This window comes from Staurois parvus, unplaced genomic scaffold (assembly GCF_062004578.1).
Source record: "Staurois parvus isolate SC_StPar_1 unplaced genomic scaffold, SC_StPar_1.0 ptg000387l, whole genome shotgun sequence".
NCBI lineage: Eukaryota > Metazoa > Chordata > Amphibia > Anura > Ranidae > Staurois > Staurois parvus.
In genome coordinates this window covers 5,529,685-5,550,606 of record NW_028318183.1, presented here as the reverse complement: position 1 = coordinate 5,550,606, position 20,922 = coordinate 5,529,685, and the positions used below count along the sequence as shown (strand labels likewise).

General features: G+C 40.3%; 1 protein-coding gene across 1 annotated transcript in view; it reads left to right on the top strand.

Annotated features, from left to right (window-relative positions):
* The window catches only part of ATP8A2 (ATPase phospholipid transporting 8A2), an 870,132-nt gene that overhangs the window by 484,988 nt on the left and 364,222 nt on the right, over window positions 1–20,922 (top strand). The window contains exons 26-27 of the mRNA XM_089685820.1: window positions 12,036–12,219; window positions 17,936–18,046. Coding sequence (XP_089541946.1) covers window positions 12,036–12,219; window positions 17,936–18,046 — 295 coding nt within the window. The remainder of the gene's footprint in view (window positions 1–12,035; window positions 12,220–17,935; window positions 18,047–20,922) is intronic.

Below are 20,922 nucleotides of genomic sequence, written 5' to 3'. Positions count from 1 at the left end.
ATAAACAAAGGTATTTAGCAGTTTATTTCTACTAAAATAATTGCACTTCCATGTTCTGTGTACTGTGGAAGACCAGATATAGTGAATGAAGGGTCCTGGGTTTAGTAACATTAAGTAATCCCCTTGGTGCTGGCACCTCCCGGCCCTTTAAGGGTTTAAGAAGCGGGAGGGAGGGAGGCGGGGTTTAGGGTCATGTAACCGCCGTGACAGCTGTCACATTATCGGGAAAGGTCCCGATCGAAAGAGGAGATCAGGGCCTTTCCGTGAGTACCGGACATGTGTGCTGGGACCGCGCAGGGCACGCGCTCTCAGCACATGTTTTTTTTTAATAGAACTCAAATGTGCAGCCACTCGGCATCTAGGCTCATACACCGGGAGGCCGTACATTTGCGTTCAGCCGGTGCAAAGAGGTTAAATGACAATTCCCAGCAACAAGTAAAATCATTTCAACTAAATTCTAATAGTTGGCATCTACTTCTTAAATTACCTAAGTCCTAAAATGATATGTGTTATTAAATAAATAAATGTGCCACTGCCCCTTTAAGGCTTCATTCACACTATTGCTTTTCAAATCGCAGGCAGAATCGCTGAGCATTGAAAATGCGCTGTGAAAGTGTGAAAACGCGCAATTGCGTGTTCAGGTGCCATTCATTTCAATGACACTTGAAAACAAAGGGTATTTTTGCGTGGCAAATGCGCCGCGATCGCGCAAACAAAATTGCAGGACGCGCAACGCTCAAAAAAGGTTCCACGATTTGAAAAGCCCTAGTGTGAATGGAGCCTTAGTGTATTCCACTATATTGCAGCTATATAAACAAAACTTGGCACTTGCACTCTGCAAATATAATTTCTCCAAGTTGCTGACAGCATTATCTAATATTCCAGTCCATATTCATATCTAAATCATGAAGTGCACAGAAAGAAACTATATTGTGAGTATTAAAGTGCCACATAGAGCGCTTATTTATTCCTCTTCATCCTATTTGGTTACTTCAGTGCTCCACCACGTGTGACACTCCACTGTACTCACTACAGATCTATACCCCCTTTTTAAAATGGAAGGTCATGTGTGCTATTATCCAAAGATCCAGGTACAGCTCCCAATTGGTTACTTCTCTTTCTATGGAGTGGTATACAGCTCTCCCTCAGCAAATGATCAATGTGTACCAGAAAAAAAATAGCCTTATAGTGTAGTACTTATTAAAAAGTTAAAAACTTTTCATCCCTACACTTCCTCACTCCTCACTTAAACATATTACCATGGAGCAGCCTTGGTATACTCCACATCCAAGATATTTACACAAACCATAAACTGGACTCATTCTCCGTTGTCCAAAAGAAATTTCATCTTCCCGACAAAGAACAATATACTTATATACGAATAGCCCACTCCATTTCCAAAACACATATATCACCTGAAATAGAAATTCCTGCAACTGCACAGCAATTCTTCCAAAGGACACAGTACCCTAAGAAAGGAATTTTGACTTTCTATCCTTTCTATTCACTCATTGCCGAAATACAATTCACTACATACACTTCTTCTTTAATCAATTGGGAAAAGAATCTCTCCCAACCAATAACCCCAAACACTTGGGAAAAAACATTCACTATCACTTTTAAAGCCTCTAAATGTAGCTCCCACTGGGAAACATACCTGAAAATCCTACACCAATGGTACCTGACCGCAACTAAACTATCCTTATTCTACCCTCAAAATTCACAATTCTGTTGGAGACACTGTGGAGAAAAGGGATCACTCCTTCACATACTCTGGGCATGTAAATCCCTCAAGTCTTATTGGAATAAGGTTTTCCAGATCATTTCATCACTCACAGGAACTTTAGTTACTCCAAATCCTGCCCTAGCTCTTCTCCACATTGGAATAGACATATTCCCTGTCAATGTACGCACTATTATCATCCACATCCTAGCAGCCGCAAAAACTAACATCACCAAACTATGGAGATCCACCACAATCCTTTCTTTGTCCCGCCTCATATCCGATCTTAACCTCCAATGCGAGATGGAAAGAAGAACAGCACTTTATAATTCCTCCTACCACAAATTTAAAACCCAATGGTCGCGATGGTTTAATAACCCTAATTGCTCAATAATATGATTACTATTAGAAATGAGTACAATACTCTCTGACCACACTGAGTTGGTGCTTACCCTCCCTTCCCTCCATTTATTCCCTTGCTCCTCCACTACCCTTATGTTCTCCCCATTCTTATGTTTCACTAGTTTCCTAGTGAAACATACGGAACATACCTCTCATGTAACCAACTTATGGACGTGTAGGCTCCCCGGCCACCTGGTGGGGAACCTCCACTTCCCTTTTCGTTCTTATTTTTATATACTGTTATCCTCAAATGTGAACCAAATATGACTGATTACCAAATATCACTTTTGTATGTTGAAACCTAAAGAAAAATATTTGAATATAAAAAAAAAAAAAAGTTAAAAACTCTCAAAGAAATGTACAATAATATCACTCACATCGGCGGGCATTCCAATCCCCAGCCCCAGAACTGGAAAGAAGTCACCGCGTAACCTGGATATATTGGACGTGTTACATACCTCTCATGTAACCAACTTATGGACGTGTAGGTTCCCCGGTCACCTGGTGGGGAACCTCCACTTCCATTTTCGTTCTTATTTTTATATACTGTTATTCTCAAATGTGAACCAAATATGACTGATTACCAAATATCACTTTTGTATGTTGAAACCTCAATAAAAATATTTGAATATAAAAAAAAAAAAAGTTAAAAACTCTCAAAGAAATGTACAATAATATCACTCACATCGGCAGGCATTCCAATCCCCAGAACCGGAAAGAAGTCACCGCGTAACCTGGATATATTGGACGTGTTACTGCTTCTACGCCCTCAGGGAACTTTAATAGGAGGTGACTAGTTTTGTAACACGCCAACAGGTGACAACACAAAGCTGTAGGCACAGTTACCTTCATAAGCTGGGAAAATTGCTGGATCTCCGCAATGTTGTCACAAAGGCAACTTTCGAGCTGGATCATCATCTTTGGGAAGAGGGGATTTTTGGGGGTTGAGCTCGTTGAAGGTCTTCCTGATCTCTCATTGTCTTCCAGTAATGTTCTGCTCTTGCAACTCAAATGACCTCAAACTACTCATTGCAGCATTGCCATAAACTTGCTGAATGTCTCTGTGGTAGATTTGCCCAGCTTGACGGAAAATTTCATGTTTGCTGTTTGTTCTAACTTGCTGTCCATGATGAAATACCAGACGTGGTAATGTACCACCTTGTACTCACATAATAGTGTGGGACATTTCAATATAGTTTTTTTTCTTTGCACTTTATGATTCATATGAATATGGACTGAAGTATTAGATGATATTTTTTGCAATTTGGTGATATTTATATTTGCAGAATGCAAGAGCCAAACTGTTCATATAGTTGCATGAAGAAAAATCATTTAGGTATCCTTCACATCAGCAAACCACTCTGAATGCAGGACTGTTGGTGTGTGCTGGGAGGAACAGTGCCATTGTGCCTAGCCAGTTGTAGACAGGTGCAGTTTGACCTCCATACACAGGTGGCGCTGTTGCATTCACTTTGCAGGTAGAGTGGAGGATAGGAGGAATACCCATTCCTCTCAAGCCTCCGTACGCTTCAACGGGTGGACTGCTGTCTAGGTGGATGCTGCCACCATCTTTAGTGAGGGCAGAGCTAACAAAAAGCCCTGGCACACCGCATTGGCATTCGTTTTGAGTGTGGCTAGGTCAGGGACAGGAACCTGTCTGTTAGGGAGAGTGTGCCTAGCATAGGGAAAGGTTCCAGAGGAGGAGGGACAGCTTAGGGACTGTCCTCAGAGCTCCTTGAAAAACTTCTCTGCTAGTTCTGCTTACTGCATCTGCTGTCAAGCCTCTCCCTGTGTCAGGTGCTGTCAGCCTTTGTGCATTTCTCTCTCTCTGTGAGTATTGCCGCTTGTCTTATACTGTTGGAAAGACTCTGTTACTGTATCTGGAATGCTGTGACAATATAACTCTGCATTTTCAACCGCAGTGTGTGCCGTGCTTTCCTTTTGAGTGCCTACTGCCTGGGCCTTCTCCCACTCCACAGTCTACACTGGAACATCGCATTGTTTACTTTATTCCTTTTTTCTTGTAAGAACTTTATTGAAATGTCTTGAGAAATGTATTCAGTTCTATTCACTGCAGTGGCGTTACAATGCAGTAGTTTACGTCACAGAATGCACTGGAAAAAAGTACTGTATGCTGTACTGCTTTGCTTTGGTGTAAATGTGCTTCATAGAAAACAAGGTGGATTGTATTGTTAATGTAGTGGGACTGCATTGGGCAAAGATGCCCAGCTCAGTCCAATGCAAATGGAAGGTTATAGACAGTCTTAACAAGCAGTAAATAAGCTTTAATATGAGCTCTCACTAACCTCAGTGGTTACAACCACTGTGGAGCTGAGCTACAGAGAAAAAGTGAAAGGCCCTTGAACTGAATACACTACATACACTACGCTGTCAGTTTAGGTTGATAATATAATCAAAATTGGGGTGATTCCAATGGCCATTTTTTTTAATTTCCTGTGTGTAGAAATCACAACAATAAGAATGTGGGTCTTCCAAACAGGAGGAGAAAAGGTAAAAAACAATTAATATAACTAAGAACATTAGAAAGAGAGAGAAAAGGAAAAAAAGATTAAACAAGCAGCAGGAGCATTCAATATAGAACTCGGGCACATGGCTAAAACACAGATGGCCCTAAAGGACACAGTCCATGATACATTGTGAAATAAAACTGCAGTTGAAGCTCTTTGCCGGAACAAGCTCTATGGAACATTCCTTCAGGCTGATTTTATCTTTGTGTTCCAGGGTTCAGTTAGATCAAAATCACACAGTTTATTAAGTCTAATAATGTAACACATAGCCCTCACTGCCTTGTAGCACTTAGCTTCCATTGTGTGTGTATCTGGTTTGACCATCATTCCCTATTGATAAATGCCTTGCTATGCACTGATTTGCCAAGTAAGGCCAGGCTTAACTCCAGGTGTGCCAAGACAGTGCTCCCAAAATGCGTTCCAGATGAATTCTAAAATAACACAATCTACAAGATGACATTTCCACTTTCAGAGGCTCTGCTGTAATTATTCCACGGCCCAGTCAATTTGTTTCAGGCTGGTTTTGATAAAGTAGTTGCAAGTGGCTTGCCGAGGCTCAGATGTTGGCCTGCGCTACGTGTAACATTGTGTGGTTAGTGTTACAACACTCAGAAAACAAATACTTCACACCTGAGAAGTTAGGGGACTGTGTGAAATTGGGTTGAAAGCTTTACTTCTTTTAATATCCCTGTAATTGTGCAGCCAGATGCAAGTGAAGTTTCTCTTTAAGTCACGTTTATACAAACTTTTTTTTTAATAATGTGCTGGAAGCAATGTTTATTTTATTGCAAAGCCTTTGGGTACCAATTATATATGTTGTGTCGCTGTTTATGGCCAATACATATGGAAACCAGTTTTGTCACTTTTGAACAGGTTTTCTAGACAAATTGACATTAGCAAGTTTAGATACAAAAGCACTTACTAAAAGTTTCTAGACATATATTTTATGTATGTATCATATCTAGGACTACAATTAAATTTTTGGTAAATTTGAATTACAGTATATGCATAGTTCATATTTAGCATTTGCTGTAAAAAGGGAGACTTTCTGGGTTTTAGCTATTTGCAGGGGCAGTCCGGTTGCAGTAAAACATGAAACTTGAATTAAACAGAAGGCCGACGTTACAAACACCTAGATGGGGAGAGCACCGATGGGGAAATAACTCACAGTTCAATGTAGTCTACTGTAGAGGAAGAGAGAGGCAGACAGTGTCTGTTTCAGAGGGAGAAGCATGGCCTAGCCAGTCCTGTCCCAAAAGGGAAGCTCCTTTTCAGGATATCAAGTCCCTAATCCTTCCCTCCTCACCAGGAACCTTTCCCTAACTTCTCCCTTTTTCTTTCCCCCGCTATCTGTCACAATTTTAAAAAACCGTGGCTGCGCAGGGCTCCACCTGTCTCGACAGCCTTAGTGGCTGTCAGCTTGTAGTTTTTTGAGTGCTGTGGTAGTTCATTGATTCCTTCTGTTAGTTAGAATCGGCTTGGCCATACGAGGTACGAGCAAGCTGATACACTGATAGGTCTGCAGGAGACCTGCATAACATCAGCGATCAGTTGATCAATGGTGCAATGCTTTACAGGCTCCTACTACCAAAATAATAAATGCACATTTTTTTTACCTGCAAAAAAATGTGCATTCATAATTTTTTGTTGAAAGGTGAACTTATGCTTTAAATAGACCCTGCTGAGCCAAGATGGCCACTGAGGGTCACATGAGAGCACCACAGCCAACCTGAACACTGCTTCATTGACCCAGGAAAATATAGAGAAACGCTGTTTCTCTAGGACTACCTCTCCAGGATGATGTGCCAGTTGGTTTGAGCATCACCTGTAGGAGAGAAAACAAACCACACCTATCAGTGTACAAAGCAAGGTCCATAAAGACATGAATGAACAAGTATGAGGTGGAGGAACTTGACTGGCCTGCACAGAGTTCTGACCTCAACCCGATAGAACACCTTTGGGATGAATTAGAGCTGAGACTGCGAGCCAGGCCTTCTCATCCAACATCAGTGCCTGATCTTTACAAATGCGCTTCTGGAAGAATGGTCAAACATTCCCATAGACATACTCCTAAACCTTGTGAACAGCCTTCCCAGAAGAGTTGAATCTGTTATAGCTGCAAAGGGTGGGCCAAATCAATATTGAACCCTACAGACTAGGAAGCCATTAAAGTTCATGTGTGTGTAAAGGCAGGCATCCCAATACTTTTGGCAATATAGTGTGTATATATATATATATATATATATATATATATATATATATATATATAGATAGATAGATAGATATACACATTCATGCCTGACTTAAAGTGTGACTAAACCCACATCATGAAATACTATCAATACATTCTGTATTACATGCTGTTCATACTCACTCAGTCACTGTGAGATTAATTTTCTGTTTTCTGCAAAAAACCTGGTTGGGCCTGCTGTTCTCTATCTCCTCCTTCTGTCTGTGTCCCCAGTGCAGGTAGGGATTTTGCAGAACAGTGTTGGCAGCTCTGCCCATGCTCAGTTTTCAGTGAGTTTAACTGCTGAGCATTTCCTCCCTATCACATTTATTTATTTATTTTTACTCTGTATTCCAAAGGCTGTTTTTTTTTATCTTAAACATGTGACCAGCAGCAGAGGACTAGAAGCTCCTTCTAATTTTGTTTTCCTAAAGACTGGCTGTGAAAATGCTGGGTCATGTGACAGCTGTATATTGATTATAAAAAAGGTACTTTTTAAAATGTTATTAAAATAATTACAGTGCTATCATCCACATACAGAAATAGAAAGGATAATGTAAATTAAACAATGTGTGTTTACAGTGAAGGAAATAAGTATTTGATCCCCTGCTGATTTTGATTTGTTTGCCCACTCACAAAGAAATGATCAGTCTAAAAATAGAATGGTAGGTGTATTGTAACACTGAGAGACAGAATCGCAACAAAAAATTCAAAAGAAATGCATGTCTAACAAATTATGCACTGATTTGCATGTTCATGGGGGAAATAAGTATTTGATCCCCTATCATTCAGCAGGATTTCTGGCTACCATGTGTCTTTCATACAGGTAACAAGCTGAGATTAGTAGCAGTCTCTTAAAGGGAGTGCTGTTAATCTCATTTTGTTACCTGTATAAAAGACACCTGTCCACAGGCACAATCAAACAATCAGATTCCAAACTCTCCACCATGGCAAAGACCAAAGAGCTGTCCAAGGATGTCAGGGACAAGATTGTAGACCTACACAAGGCTGGACTGGGCTACCAAACTATCGCCAAAACAACTGTCAGTCTCTCTAGGTCTGGTGCACCATGCAAGATCTCACCTCGTGGAGTGTCAATGATCATGAGAACATTGAGGAATCATCCCAGAACTACACGTGAGGATCTTGTCAATGATCTCCAGGCAGCTGGGACCACAGTCACCAAGAAAACAATTGGTAACACACAACACCGACAAAGATTGAAATCCTGAAGTACCCGCAAGGTCCCTCTGCTCAAGAAAACACATGTCCAGGCGTGTCTGAAGTTTGCCACTGAACATCTGAATGATGCAGAGGAGGACTGGTTGAAAGTGTTGTGGTCAGATGAGACCAAAATCGAGCTCTTTGGCATCAACTCACTTCGCCGTGTTTGGAGGAGGAGGAATGTTGCCTATGACCCCAAGAACACCACCCAACTGTCAAATATGGTGGTGGCCGTTTGTCCCTCTTCAGGGGGTGCGGGACCATATGACCACTATGATGCTCAATGAACAGATGTTGAGTATCTGTAACGACTCCAAATGGAAATTCTTGAAAATATGGGAGTCGTGGTTGCAATATGCCTTTCCAACGCTCCGCCTGGCTAGTCTGGGGTTGTGATGTCGCTCAGCATTGGTGTTCTCGGACTCCTGCTCTTGGTCTTATCTTTTTCCCTTTGTACTCCTTTTTCCTTTTCTTTTTCTGTTTGTTTTCAGTGTGGCAGTGGATAGCTGACTTTAGTTTGAGTTACTGTTGGTGTTATACTAATGTTTTTGTAATTTATGTGCCATTGATAGCCCCTGCGTGGGCACACTTTTTGCTCTGTTGGTGTTCGAGCACGTTTTTTTTTTTAAATTTTATGTGCAATTGATAGCCCCTGCATGGGCGTGTTTTGTTGCTCCTGGCTTAAACGGTTTATAAATTAATAAAACATTGAAATACAAAAAAAAAACAAAAACATGGTGGTGGAAACATTCTGCTTTGGGGGTGTTTTTCTGCTAAGGGGACAGAACAACTGCACCGCATCAAAGGGACGATGGACGGGGTAATGTACCATCAAATCTTGGGTGAGAACCTTCTTCCCTCAGCCAGGGCATTGAAAATGGGTCATGGATGGGTGTTCCAGCATGAAAATGACCCAAAACACAAAGGAGTGGCTCAAGAAGAAGCACATTAAGGTCCTGGAGTGGCCTTGCCAGTCTCCAGACCTTAATCCAATTGAAAATCTGTGAAGGGAGCTGGAAGTTTGAGTTGCCAAACATCAGCCACCAAACCTTAAAGACTTGGAGAGGATCTGCCAAGAGGAGTGGGCCAAAATCCCTCCTGAGATGTGTGCAAACCAGGTGGCCAACTACGGGAAACGTCTGACCTCTGTGATTGCCAACAAGGGATTTGCCACCAAGTACTAAGTCATGTTTTGTGAAGGGGATCAAATACTTATTTCCCTCATGAACATACAAATCAGTGCATCATTTGTTAGACATGCATTTCTTTTAAATTTTATGTTGCTATTCTGTCTCTTGGTGTTACAATACACCTACCAATCGATTTTTAGACTGATCATTTCTTTGTGAGTGGGCAAACATTCAAAATCAGCAGAGTATCAAATATTTATTTCCTTCAGTGTATATCATTTCAAGTCACATTCCTCTTAAAATGTTATCAGAAAAATAAATGGGGACAATTAAGCAACGTCAGACCAACGCCTCACCAGATGTGAACATGGTTTTTCTGAGGATTTCCTTATTGGGGTCCAACAGTTGTGACTGTTCCTCCAAAATACAAACACGATCTATAGGTGTGCCCACTATTAATACAGCATTGCTGAGTAGAAGGATTGCTGTTTTTGCAGAATTTTAAGTTGAAGGGATTACTTGAAATCAAAGAATTCCAGATATTTTATCTGAAGACTGGTGGGGATTCCCAGTAATGTAGCCATGGCTATGGTTTATAATTTATAGTTACAGAGCATAGAGCTTTCTATATCTGTATTTTCCCAGAACACTTACAGGAGGTGACGTATTAGTGAAGAATGCAGCTCTCACTTCAGGTTGCTGGGAAAAAGTTGAACTTAAACTGATAAATTGCATTGTATGAGTCATTTTTATAAAGGAACACATATTTGATGCTCATTAGTAAAGCAAAACATTCAGTGTTAGATTTTAATTTTAGTATGAAGTCAGACGCTTTCACATTAGACGCCGGAGCCATATATTTTCTGCAAGAAGAAATTGGCACAGAGGCTGTTACCACAGTGGTGGTAAAGTAACTAGCTGACCATCTGTGGGTGTAATTCTTAGAGGCCTCAAAGCGATATATTTTTTCTCCTATTCCAGATGATGCTTATGTACATTTCAAGTATACTGACACTCTATTGAAGACAAGAGTCACCTGAGAGTCTTTTTAGGTTCTAGCTTTAGGTGCATCTAGCAAATGAAAAGAGTCAATGTGACACCTCAGGACACCATAAAAAGCAATGTAAGCTTAGTATTCTTAGGTATGTGATATATGATGTGCAGACTGAAAATTATAGTGGAGTGTTAACTTTTCCTGAAAATTTATAAATGTATCACTATCAAAGTGTGTCTGTAGATACATGCATTTTTTTGTATGGTGACCAAGGGTGACCCTAGGACAGGACTATAGAAAACTTCCACTTCTCTATAACATGAAGTGAAGAGTTTTGTAGTCCACAGAGACAGCTGTAAACCATGCTGACTAATCAGAGTATAGCAAAGGAAGATTTATGCCAGTATCAACAGATATCCTTGTGCATTTATTAAACTGATAAATCATAACACGTGCAATGGTACATTTAACAGACCAAAAAGGAGCAAAAAAGAAAAGTTCATTTCTAGGGTTTACATTTACTTGAAAACTAACAAAACGGAAATAATTGCTGGAGTTTACATAGACTTTAAGATATGCCCCTGATCTACTCAAGCTTCATTGTTAAAATAAACATTTTAGGACAGCATATCTCCATGTGCACCAAGCCCTTTGACGCCTGAACCCCTTTTGAAAATCAGCCATCATGGAGGGAACAGTATGCATCATTGGCTGTGGATCCTGGAACGTGCATCTTGCTTTGTAGAGGCAGAAGTGTCACATTCTAGCTGTTTTGCTGCTCTGGGTTTATGGCTTTTCCCAAATTTAGGTTTGGCATAGTAACCATCCATTGTTCTGGTGTCCAACATGTGGCCCTTTGAGACTTTCTGTGTGGCCTTCGAGGACAGTAGTCTGTGTTTCTTTATTGCTCTGTAATAGCATAGTTTCATGTAATGTGATTCCTAACTATGTTCCCTTAAGCATATTCTCAAACACGTACAGCATATTCCGTAGTCTCTGACTATTTCTTGTAGCATGTCCATAGTCTCTGATCATCTCCAGTTGTATGTCTGCCATCTCTGCCAGCTTTTTGATTCATTACTTTTACTAAATATCATGTGTGGCCCTTTGATTATGTCAGGGGCTGCGCTTGAGGCTTGCTGTATCAACAACGTTGACCCCTACTGGTCTATTGTATTATTTCTAATAGTAGTAGTCACATTCGACTGGACTTGTTCTGTAATGTTGAAGAGGTTTTGTATAGTACAGAACAAGAGCAGTGGAATGTAACAAAGTACTACTAGATATACCATGACCCTGATATTTATAAATATAAATAGGCTATAAAAACATTTAAGTCACTGTAACAGCTGAATTCCTACTGTATACCTTTTGTGCCTGCAGACTCCAAAAGAGTCATGCTATTTGCTGAGAAGAGAGATATACCACTGAATCCATTGCATGGTCAAAGAGCATCTCTCCAGCTGTTGTGAACTATGACTCTTAGCAAGTCATAGAAGCCTGAAAAGCTGGATTGTGTTCAAACCTGTTCTATTTAGTATAGGATTGCTGGAAAAAAGCAGTAAAGTAGAAAATAGAATGTTAGCTAGGGAAACCCTTGTGGAAAGCAGTCACTTTGTATCATAGTTGTTTAAGCACATTGTTTAACATCTGCAATACATATTAATTTGAACTAGGTCACTTTCCAAGTACAGTGGTTTGGTTAGGTCTAAATCTGGTTTACAGCTGTCATGTCAGAAAGAGCAGCATAATTTGTAACTTCACAGTAGTCACTGATGTTTTTTTTTTTGCTTCTTCTTTTCAGAGTATCTCCACTGCAGAAATCTGAAATTGTAGACATGGTAAAGAAACATGTCAATGCCATCACCCTGGCCATTGGAGACGGTGCCAACGATGTTGGAATGATCCAGACCGCACACGTTGGAGTGGGGATCAGCGGGAACGAGGGCATGCAGGCAACCAACAACTCCGATTACGCTATAGCTCAGGTCAGAGGCCCCCTGAACAGCTGTTGTAGACTGTTGACAGAGGTATCAGCTACATGTATCAACAGGCAGCCTCTGAATCTAGCAAATTCATAGAGGGATATCATCTTTGCCACCACCAAAACCCAAAGCCAGCACCTTGGATGCCCCAGTGTACTTTACAGCATTCAAACCCACTGAGAAAGTGTAGCATTTCCTGTAAGCAAATGTATAGCTAGCAGCAGTAGGGGAGAGGCGCCACATAGCACACTTGTGTCTAAACATCCTTTCTAAATATGATATATGTGACTCCGACTGGTTTCCAAGAAAGAGTTTTAGGTCTGTAAGTTCAAAGATGAGGAGTGAGGTTTTATACTGTATATTTACACTATATCAGTACTGAACTAGCAGGTCTTATTTGTTAATTTAAAGCAGGGGAGCATTATTACCTAATCTCAATAAATCATTATTACCTTTACACAAAGGGGTAGTGAGTGTGAGCATTAATGGATATATGTGCTAAGAAATCTGTGGGCTGCTTTGGGTGCATGTCTGACTGTCATACGGATACAGTGGCTTTAGTAATTTGAGGACAAGAGACAGTTTAGCAACTAGTGGTTTCAGAATGGGGTCAGGAATGGCAAACTATTTATTTCTCTTAGTATAGGTTTCCTTGCTCAGGGATGAGAGCTTCTTGCTCTCCATGGCTTCACCATGGTACACTCCACAGCCGTGTCTAAATGGAGATGGATGGGGATCTGAGCTATCAAATTTATAACTACACAAAAATGGATGAGTGCATTCACTTCAAATGTGTTTCCATGCTGTTTGTTATATTTTTTAAGACATGCAAGGTCATTTTACCAGGGACTGTTTTCACCAGATGCATTGTAGTGCATAATGTACTGCGTATTTACTTTATAAACTGTGTTATGCATTTGCAGAGCTGTGCAGGGAAGCATACTGTTATTTACTGCACTGTTCCCCACAGGTCTTCCTCTTCTGTCTGTCTCACACTGTTAATTGTAATATCACCTGGGATGGACAAGAGGAGGGCTAGTGGGGATCAAGGAGAAAAGGCATGTTACAACTACAGCTTCCCTGCACTGCTCTGAATTTGTTTGTTAATTGTAATATCTACAGCTCGTTGATCAGATCCAATGTTCAGTGAGCTGTAGATCTGCAAATTTTGTTTCGGGGATTCCCAGAGATCTCAAACTTTTTGCCAAGGGTTCCTCCAAGGTAAAAAGGTTGAGAAACACTGGTATAAAGTGTAGCCAAGTGCCAGCTGACTTTTAGGATCCCTCCCCTCCACTGTGAACTGCTGGCTGAACTGTCCCCCCCCCCCCCACTGCAGTCGCACCTTCTGTGACAGAGGGAGAAGTGCGACTGCAGGCTCTGTGTTTTCTCCCACTTCCCCCCACTCATCCTTTCAGCAGCGGAAAGTCTCATGGAAAGGGAGGAGGATTGGGCAAAGGACACTGGGGCATGTAGTCCTTTCAGGAGCGTGCTGCCCAAAGAAAGCTATGGGGCTCTGAATTACAACTTCCACAGAGCTGTGCTTAAAGAGGAGGAGAGCAGGATTTTCTCGGGCAAAGTTTCGCCAGGGGAAGTCAGTACAGTGCAGAGATAACCTATGAGAGGAACACAGGTATATTCTGCTGGATTCGCACACCATCAATTTTATACAAAATTATATGCAAGTAGAAGGTGCTCATTTACTGTGAATGTATAATGTTTACGATGACCATAATTTGAACATTTATTGAAGAAGCACATCTAAAGCTAAAAAAAAAAAAAAGTTTGTAAAATTTTAATATTTAGTAAATTCATCATAAAAGGTACAAAAAAGTCACGTACATGATGGAATCATGAGTCATGGGTATGTGGATAATAACTCACAGTAACATGTTTACAGTATGTATAAAGCTAATATACAGAAACATCATATACACAAAATATGTTCATTCACTATATGGTCAAATAATTCATCAAAAACTGTAATGATAACAGCAGCATATACAGTAATAGCAGCAAACACCAATAGCAGGTGAGAAGTCAAAAAGGTGCAATAGTGTCATGAAGAAAAGTATCACACTGGCTCAAAAAAATATAAAATAAGGCCATTATTCAGTTTAAAATAATATAACAAAAATTATTTATATAGAGCAAAATGGAAACCGACAAACAGGCCACAGGAGACTGACTGATTAGTTAGAAAACATTTCCTATACTTTTCCCCCAGATTGTAGGGATATCAATAAGAGATCATTAAAACTCTCAGTAGGCATCCCTATAAGTCATTTATAAAGCTATGCATCATTCTCCTGCTTGGAAGGAATCCTATTTACTCCAAGTCTAATGATTTATATATCACACTTTAGGTCCTGGTCACAGTACATTTGAAATAGCCTATGCATTCTTTCCAGATGAACTGCCATGTGCTCCTTAACAAAGCAATGTGTGTGTTATAAATTCTCTGCTATCTGCCCTGGGTTAGCACCTTCCAAATAGCATTAAAGGGCTTACTGTTCATGTCTCAAGTTCTGCCCTGCCAGTAATGTAGCCATACAATGGTTGTGTCAGTGAGGTAGAATGCCCATTTATGCAGGCCATAGATGGGGAGAAAACCGGCTGATTTTTCTTAAAAAAAACGAAAAATCGGTCGTTCAATCGGCCGATGTTACCAGGAACGGTAAAAAAAATCGTCCGATTTTCATCCCGTCTACAGCTGGCAAAAAGTGTCTCTGCAGAGAGTTCTGCTATTTCTTTGACAGTTCTTTGACATTTATAGCAGCTGCAACATTGTATCTATTTGTATCCATTTCGGATACAGATGGTTTTATTCGGAAACAAATATATACATTGTTGCAGCCGTTATAAATGTCAAAGAACTGTCAAAGAAATAGCGGAGCTCTCTGCAGGGACACTTTTTGCGGGACTGGAATTATTCTTCTTCTTCATCCTCTTCTTCTTCCTCTTTTTCTTCTTCTTCATCCTCTTATTCTTCTTCATCTTCTTCTTCCTCTTCTTCTTCCTCTTCCTCTTCTTCATCCTCTTCTTCTTCTTCCTCTTCTTCTTCATCCTCTTCTTCTTCATCTTCTTCATCTTCTTCCTCTACTTCTTCATCATCCTCTTCTTCATCATCTTTTTCATCCTCTTCTTCGTCTCTTCTTCATCCTCTTCTTCTTCCTTATCCTTTTCTTCTTCTTCTTCATCTCCTTCTTCCTCTTCTTCTTCCTCTTCTTCTTCTTCCTCTTCTTCTTCTACATCCTCTTCTTCTTCATCCTCTTCTTCTTCTTTCTCTTCTTCATCTTCTTCTTCCTCTTCTTCTTCTTCATCCTCTTCTTCTTCTTCATCTTCTTCCTCTTCTTCTTCCTCTTCTTCTTCTTCATCCTCTTCTTTTATTTCTTCTTTTTGTCTTCCTCTTGCAGGTCACGGATCATGCGCAGATTTCTTATCGGTAAAAAGATGGGCCGATTTGCCCATCATTGCCGTGAAAATCGTGCGATCGGCAAAATCGGCCAATTTTTTTCAAACTTTACCGATAAAAAAAATCTGCCAAAATACCGAAAAACGGCCAACCTATTAACCCACTAACGATCCGAAAATCGGCCAATTTTATTTTCGGCCGAAAAATCTGCAGATTTTCGACCCATCTATGGCCTGCATTAGGCTGCCTCTGTTTGATGCAATATCGAGCACTATGTTAAAGCAGCACATGCTTCTACCACCATGCTTTTGAGTAGAGGGCTGTCTTCTTTAATGTAAATATAAATTACAAACAAAACTGCCCTTGGGTATTCTTACCCAAGGGCAGTTTTGGAAAGACCAGAGGGTTGAATAAATGCTGGGCATTCTGTAGGATGTGGAAAAGCATAGAAGGGGCTGTGCCTGTAGTAGTATATATTTTATTATAGTTCTGCCATTAGGTGTCTCACTACTGTGATACAAAGGTGGGATAGTCTGTGCATTATTAAAACACTTGATTTACTAATCATCCAATCATGTGCAAGCAAAAATTCTGTTTTTTTTAATTGTCCTGCCATTTGATTGGGTATTCTTTGTAAAGTGAAGCTTTACTTCATTTACTAAGCTCTGGAGCAAATGCAATTGAAGACTGCAACTGCACTTGCAAAGTGCATAGCCTGTTTGCCTTTAGTCAGTCTTTCCCTTAGTTTATGCACTACCATGTGTATCAGCAATCACAAGCAAGAATAACAATTATATCAATGCCCAATGGTTGACAACCATCTGAAAATGTACAGAAAATGTACAGACTGTATGACAATTACTGTAAAATAGATGTAAAGTCTAACTGAATAACATGAATGGCCTGTTCATCATGATGCCTTGCAGTAACACAAGGTAAAGTATGTGTTTTGGTACATTTGTCCGAATTAGTCCTCTTTGACTCTCGCAGTGCAGCCCCTGTCTGTTCCTGCAGTTAGACTAGGCCCTTCTATATTTTATATCCTGCACTGACCTGTATTGGCCTTGGCTTTTGGTCTTGATCTAACCTGTATTGTTTATGGTATCTGTTCTTGTTTTTATATTGATATAGATACTGTATATATTGACTTTGACTAATGAACCTATCTGTGTGTCTTAATATCCCCTTCTAGTTACAATTCTGTTTTTGTCTGCCTGTATACTGACAATTTGTTTTTCTTATGCCTTTTTATCTATGCTGTAAAGCTAAGCTGTACAAGTCCATCTTTACCATCAACAGCTCTGGTGAAGGCCAGACACTCCTCTTCCCCAAATGCCAGCAAGAGCCATTTACCCTCAGTTGGTAGCAAACTATACCCCAGTTTATTACTTTTGACCCTGTACCTTCTCTCCTTTGTGTCTTCTCTGATTACTTTACTGCTGCATAGATTTACACTATGCTCCTGTCATCAAGTTTCTTCTCTCTTGAAGTGTAAAAAAAAACCCTATACAGTATATGGGGTTAGCAATCCCCTGCTACTGTGACATAGGGGAATAAGCACAGATGGAAATATTACACTTAAGCACTGTTTTGTAATATCTATAGTAGTAGTAATAGCTGCGATAGCAGAAGGAAAGGGCTTACTGACTGGTTGGGGTTTGGCGGGGTGTTGATTCAGGTGGTGCGGAGGAGCAAAATAGTCTTTGGCAGATTTTTGTCTACATTTTGTTGAACTGCTATAGAGCTTGAATGGAATGGGGGGGGGGAGCATAATATCCCAGCTTTAAACATATTTTATATAGTTGGTGCTTAAAAAAAACAAAACTATTTCTTCCCCTTTCTCCCACTTTGTTATACTTGTATTTTATAACAAGTAACACTATAAACATATATAGATACAAATATCTGCAATTGTCTCATTAGTTCCTATGGCTCTTCTCATAAGGGAATGTGAAAAATGTATGAGAGCCTCCAGCTCTCTTCTGTAGAATCTGCACCCCTGTAAAATGTGGGGCAAGATGCCATTTCTAGTAACCATAGGGACATACAGCTAGTGTTGATTTTGGAATTTTTTCTCTATCACTTCACATTACTTGCATACTGTAAATTAATTTCATTTACAATAAATAAAGATGTGACAGACAGTTCCAGCTTTACATTATAAAATGTTAGGAAATATAATGTGTGAACATTAAATCATCCTCTTCCTGTACCCCCAAGTCAAAAGCAGTGCGTGCCATAGACTTGTTATTAGAGTTTCGCATCAGGTTTCCTCTGAAGTATTTTTTTCTTTTTTCTTCTTTTTAGTTTTCTTACTTGGAGAAACTTCTTTTAGTCCATGGAGCCTGGAGCTACAATCGTGTGACCAAATGCATCCTCTACTGTTTCTACAAGAATGTGGTCCTGTACATCATCGAGGTAAGATTAATGGCAAACCAAACAAGTACATCAGGCCAGTGTGCCATTATTGTCTGCAGGCTTGCTAGGGACATCCGCTGCCTGGCCTTAACTCAAGCCAAGTATAACAGAACGAAATGACACAGGCATTTATCAAGCGGTGAGTTCCCCATCTCAGCTTATGCACAGCGGTCTGGTAAGAATAGCTCAGCTTACCATATTCACATTGTCTCTTGAATGATGTGCACCAAGCACAAAATCCATTAAGTGCACAGAGACAGCTGCCACAATATTGTGAGGGCACATGTTCCAAGCCTCTAAGTAATCATTCAGGATCTTCCCAGCTCTTTAAATTTCAACTTCAAATAGTGGTTTACATAGCCAGATATTGGATGGGTCTGTGCTGTGCAGTTATGCTTTAAATCCAACACACAAGGTAAATCCACAAATAATCCTGGGCTATAGTTTACCACTGCTAAATACAGCTTGAAAACAAAATCTGCTTCTGCTTTGATATCTGTATCACTGAAGATATGATACCATGACCTTCTGGACCAAGGGAGCAAAGGGACAGCTGTGTTCTGCTCTCTGCTGTACATACCATGCTTGGGGCTTGTTAATTATACGTTTTTGAGGAAAACCCTAAATGTAGTTAGGCCTCTTACCCAGAATGCAGTGGTGGTTATTGTTTGGGCTGTATTGTTTAATTACAAATGCTGTTGGATCATGCTGAAATGTTCCTTGTCTGTCTACTAGAAAAGCTTTCTACTAAATACAGCCAGGTCCATAAATATTGGGACATACATCGTCAGGTGAACGATGTAGGAATTAAAACAGTTTGCATATGTGCCTCCCACTTGTTAAGGGACCAAAAGTAATGGGACAGAATAATAATCATAAATCAAACTTTCACTTTTTAATACTTGGTTGCAAATCATTTGCAGTCAAATACAGCCTGAAGTCTGGAACGCATAGACATCACCGGACTCTGGGTTTCATCCCTGGTGATGCTCTGCCAGGCCACTACTGCAACTGTCTTCAGTTCCTGCTTGTTCTTGGGGTATTTTCCCTTCAGTTTTGTCTTCAGCAAGTGAAATGCATGCTCAATCGGATTCAGGTCAGGTGATTGACTTGGCCATTGCATAACATTCCACTTCTTTCCCTTAAAAAACTCTTTGGTTGCTTTTGCAGTATGCTTTGGGTCATTGTCCATCTGCACTGTGAAGCAGCATCCAATGAGTTCTGAAGCATTTGGCTGAATGAGCAGATAATATTGCCCGAAACACTTCAGAATTCATCCGGCTGCTTTTGTCAGCAGTCACATCATCAATAAATACAAGAGAACCAGTTCCATTGGCAGCCATACATGCCCACGCCATGACACTACCACCACCATGCTTCACTGATGAGGTGGTATGCTTAGGATCATGAGCAGTTCCTTTCCTTCTCCATACTCTTCTCTTCCCATCACTCTGGTACAAGTTGATCTTGGTCTCATCTGTCCATAGGATGTTGTTCCAGAACTGTGAAGGCTTTTTTAGATGTCATTTGGCAAACTCTAATCAGGCCTTCCTGTTTTTGAGGTTCACCAATGGTTTACATCTTGTGGTGAACCCTCTGTATTCACTCTGGTGAAGTCTTCTCTTGATTGTTGACTTTGACATACATACACCTACCTCCTGGAGAGTGTTCTTGATCTGGCCAACTGTTGTGAAGGGTTTTTTCTTAACCAGGGAAAGAATTCTTCGGTCATCCACCACAGTTGTTTTCCGTGGTCTTCTGGGTCTTTTGGTGTTGCTGAGCTCACCGGTGCGTTCCTTCTTTTTAAGAATGTTCCAAACAGTTGTTTTGGCCACGCCTAATGTTTTTGCTATCTCTCTGATGGGTTTGTTTTGTTTTTTCAGCCTAATGATGGCTTGCTTCACTGATAGTGACAGCTCTTTGGATCTCATCTTGAGAGTTGACAGCAACAGATTCCAAATGAAAATAGCACACTTGAAATGAACTCTGGACCTTTTATCTGCTCATTGTAATTGGGATAATGAGGGAATAACACACAGCTGGCCATGGAACAGCTGAGAAGCCAATTGTCCCATTACTTTTGGTCCCTTAACAAGTGGGAGGCACATATGCAAACTGTTGTAATTCCTACACCGTTCACCTGATTTGGATGTAAATACCCTCAAATTAAAGCTGACAGTCTGCAGTTAAAGCACATCTTGTTCATTTCATTGCAAATCCATTGTGGTGGTGTATAGAGCCAAAAATGTTCGAATTGTGTCGATGTCCCAATATTTATGGACCTGACTGTAAGTATTTAAAAAAAGCAATTACTTCATATTTAATTTGCTTAAATATGTAACACCTAACTTTCACGTAGGAGGTATCCGGTTCTGGATTGATCCAATACCTACACTATAAATTCTCTAGAAACAAATGGTGCAACATCACATAGTTCTTCATGCCCATTGTGTGAACTTATAAGCTACGATGACCGCTGTTGTCTATGTTGGCCAGCTCACTCAATGAGTCCATATGCTTTTTTCAATGCATACAAACTATATACACCAATCAGCGATAACTTCATGACCACTGACAGGTAAAGTGAATAACAATGATTATCTTGTTGCAACAGAACCTGAAAGTCAGTGGGATATATTAGTCAGCAAGTAAATGTTGTCCCTGAAGCTGATGTATTGAAAGCAGAAAAAATGGGCATCACAGCATGTTATATATGGGGCTGCGTAGCCGCAGACTGATCATGATGTCTTTGCTGACCCATGTCAACAGCCAAAAGCAGCTCCAAAGGGCACATGAACATCAGAACTGGACCACGAAACAATGCAATAAGGTGGCCTGGTTTGATGAATCACATTTTCTTTTACATCTTATGGACG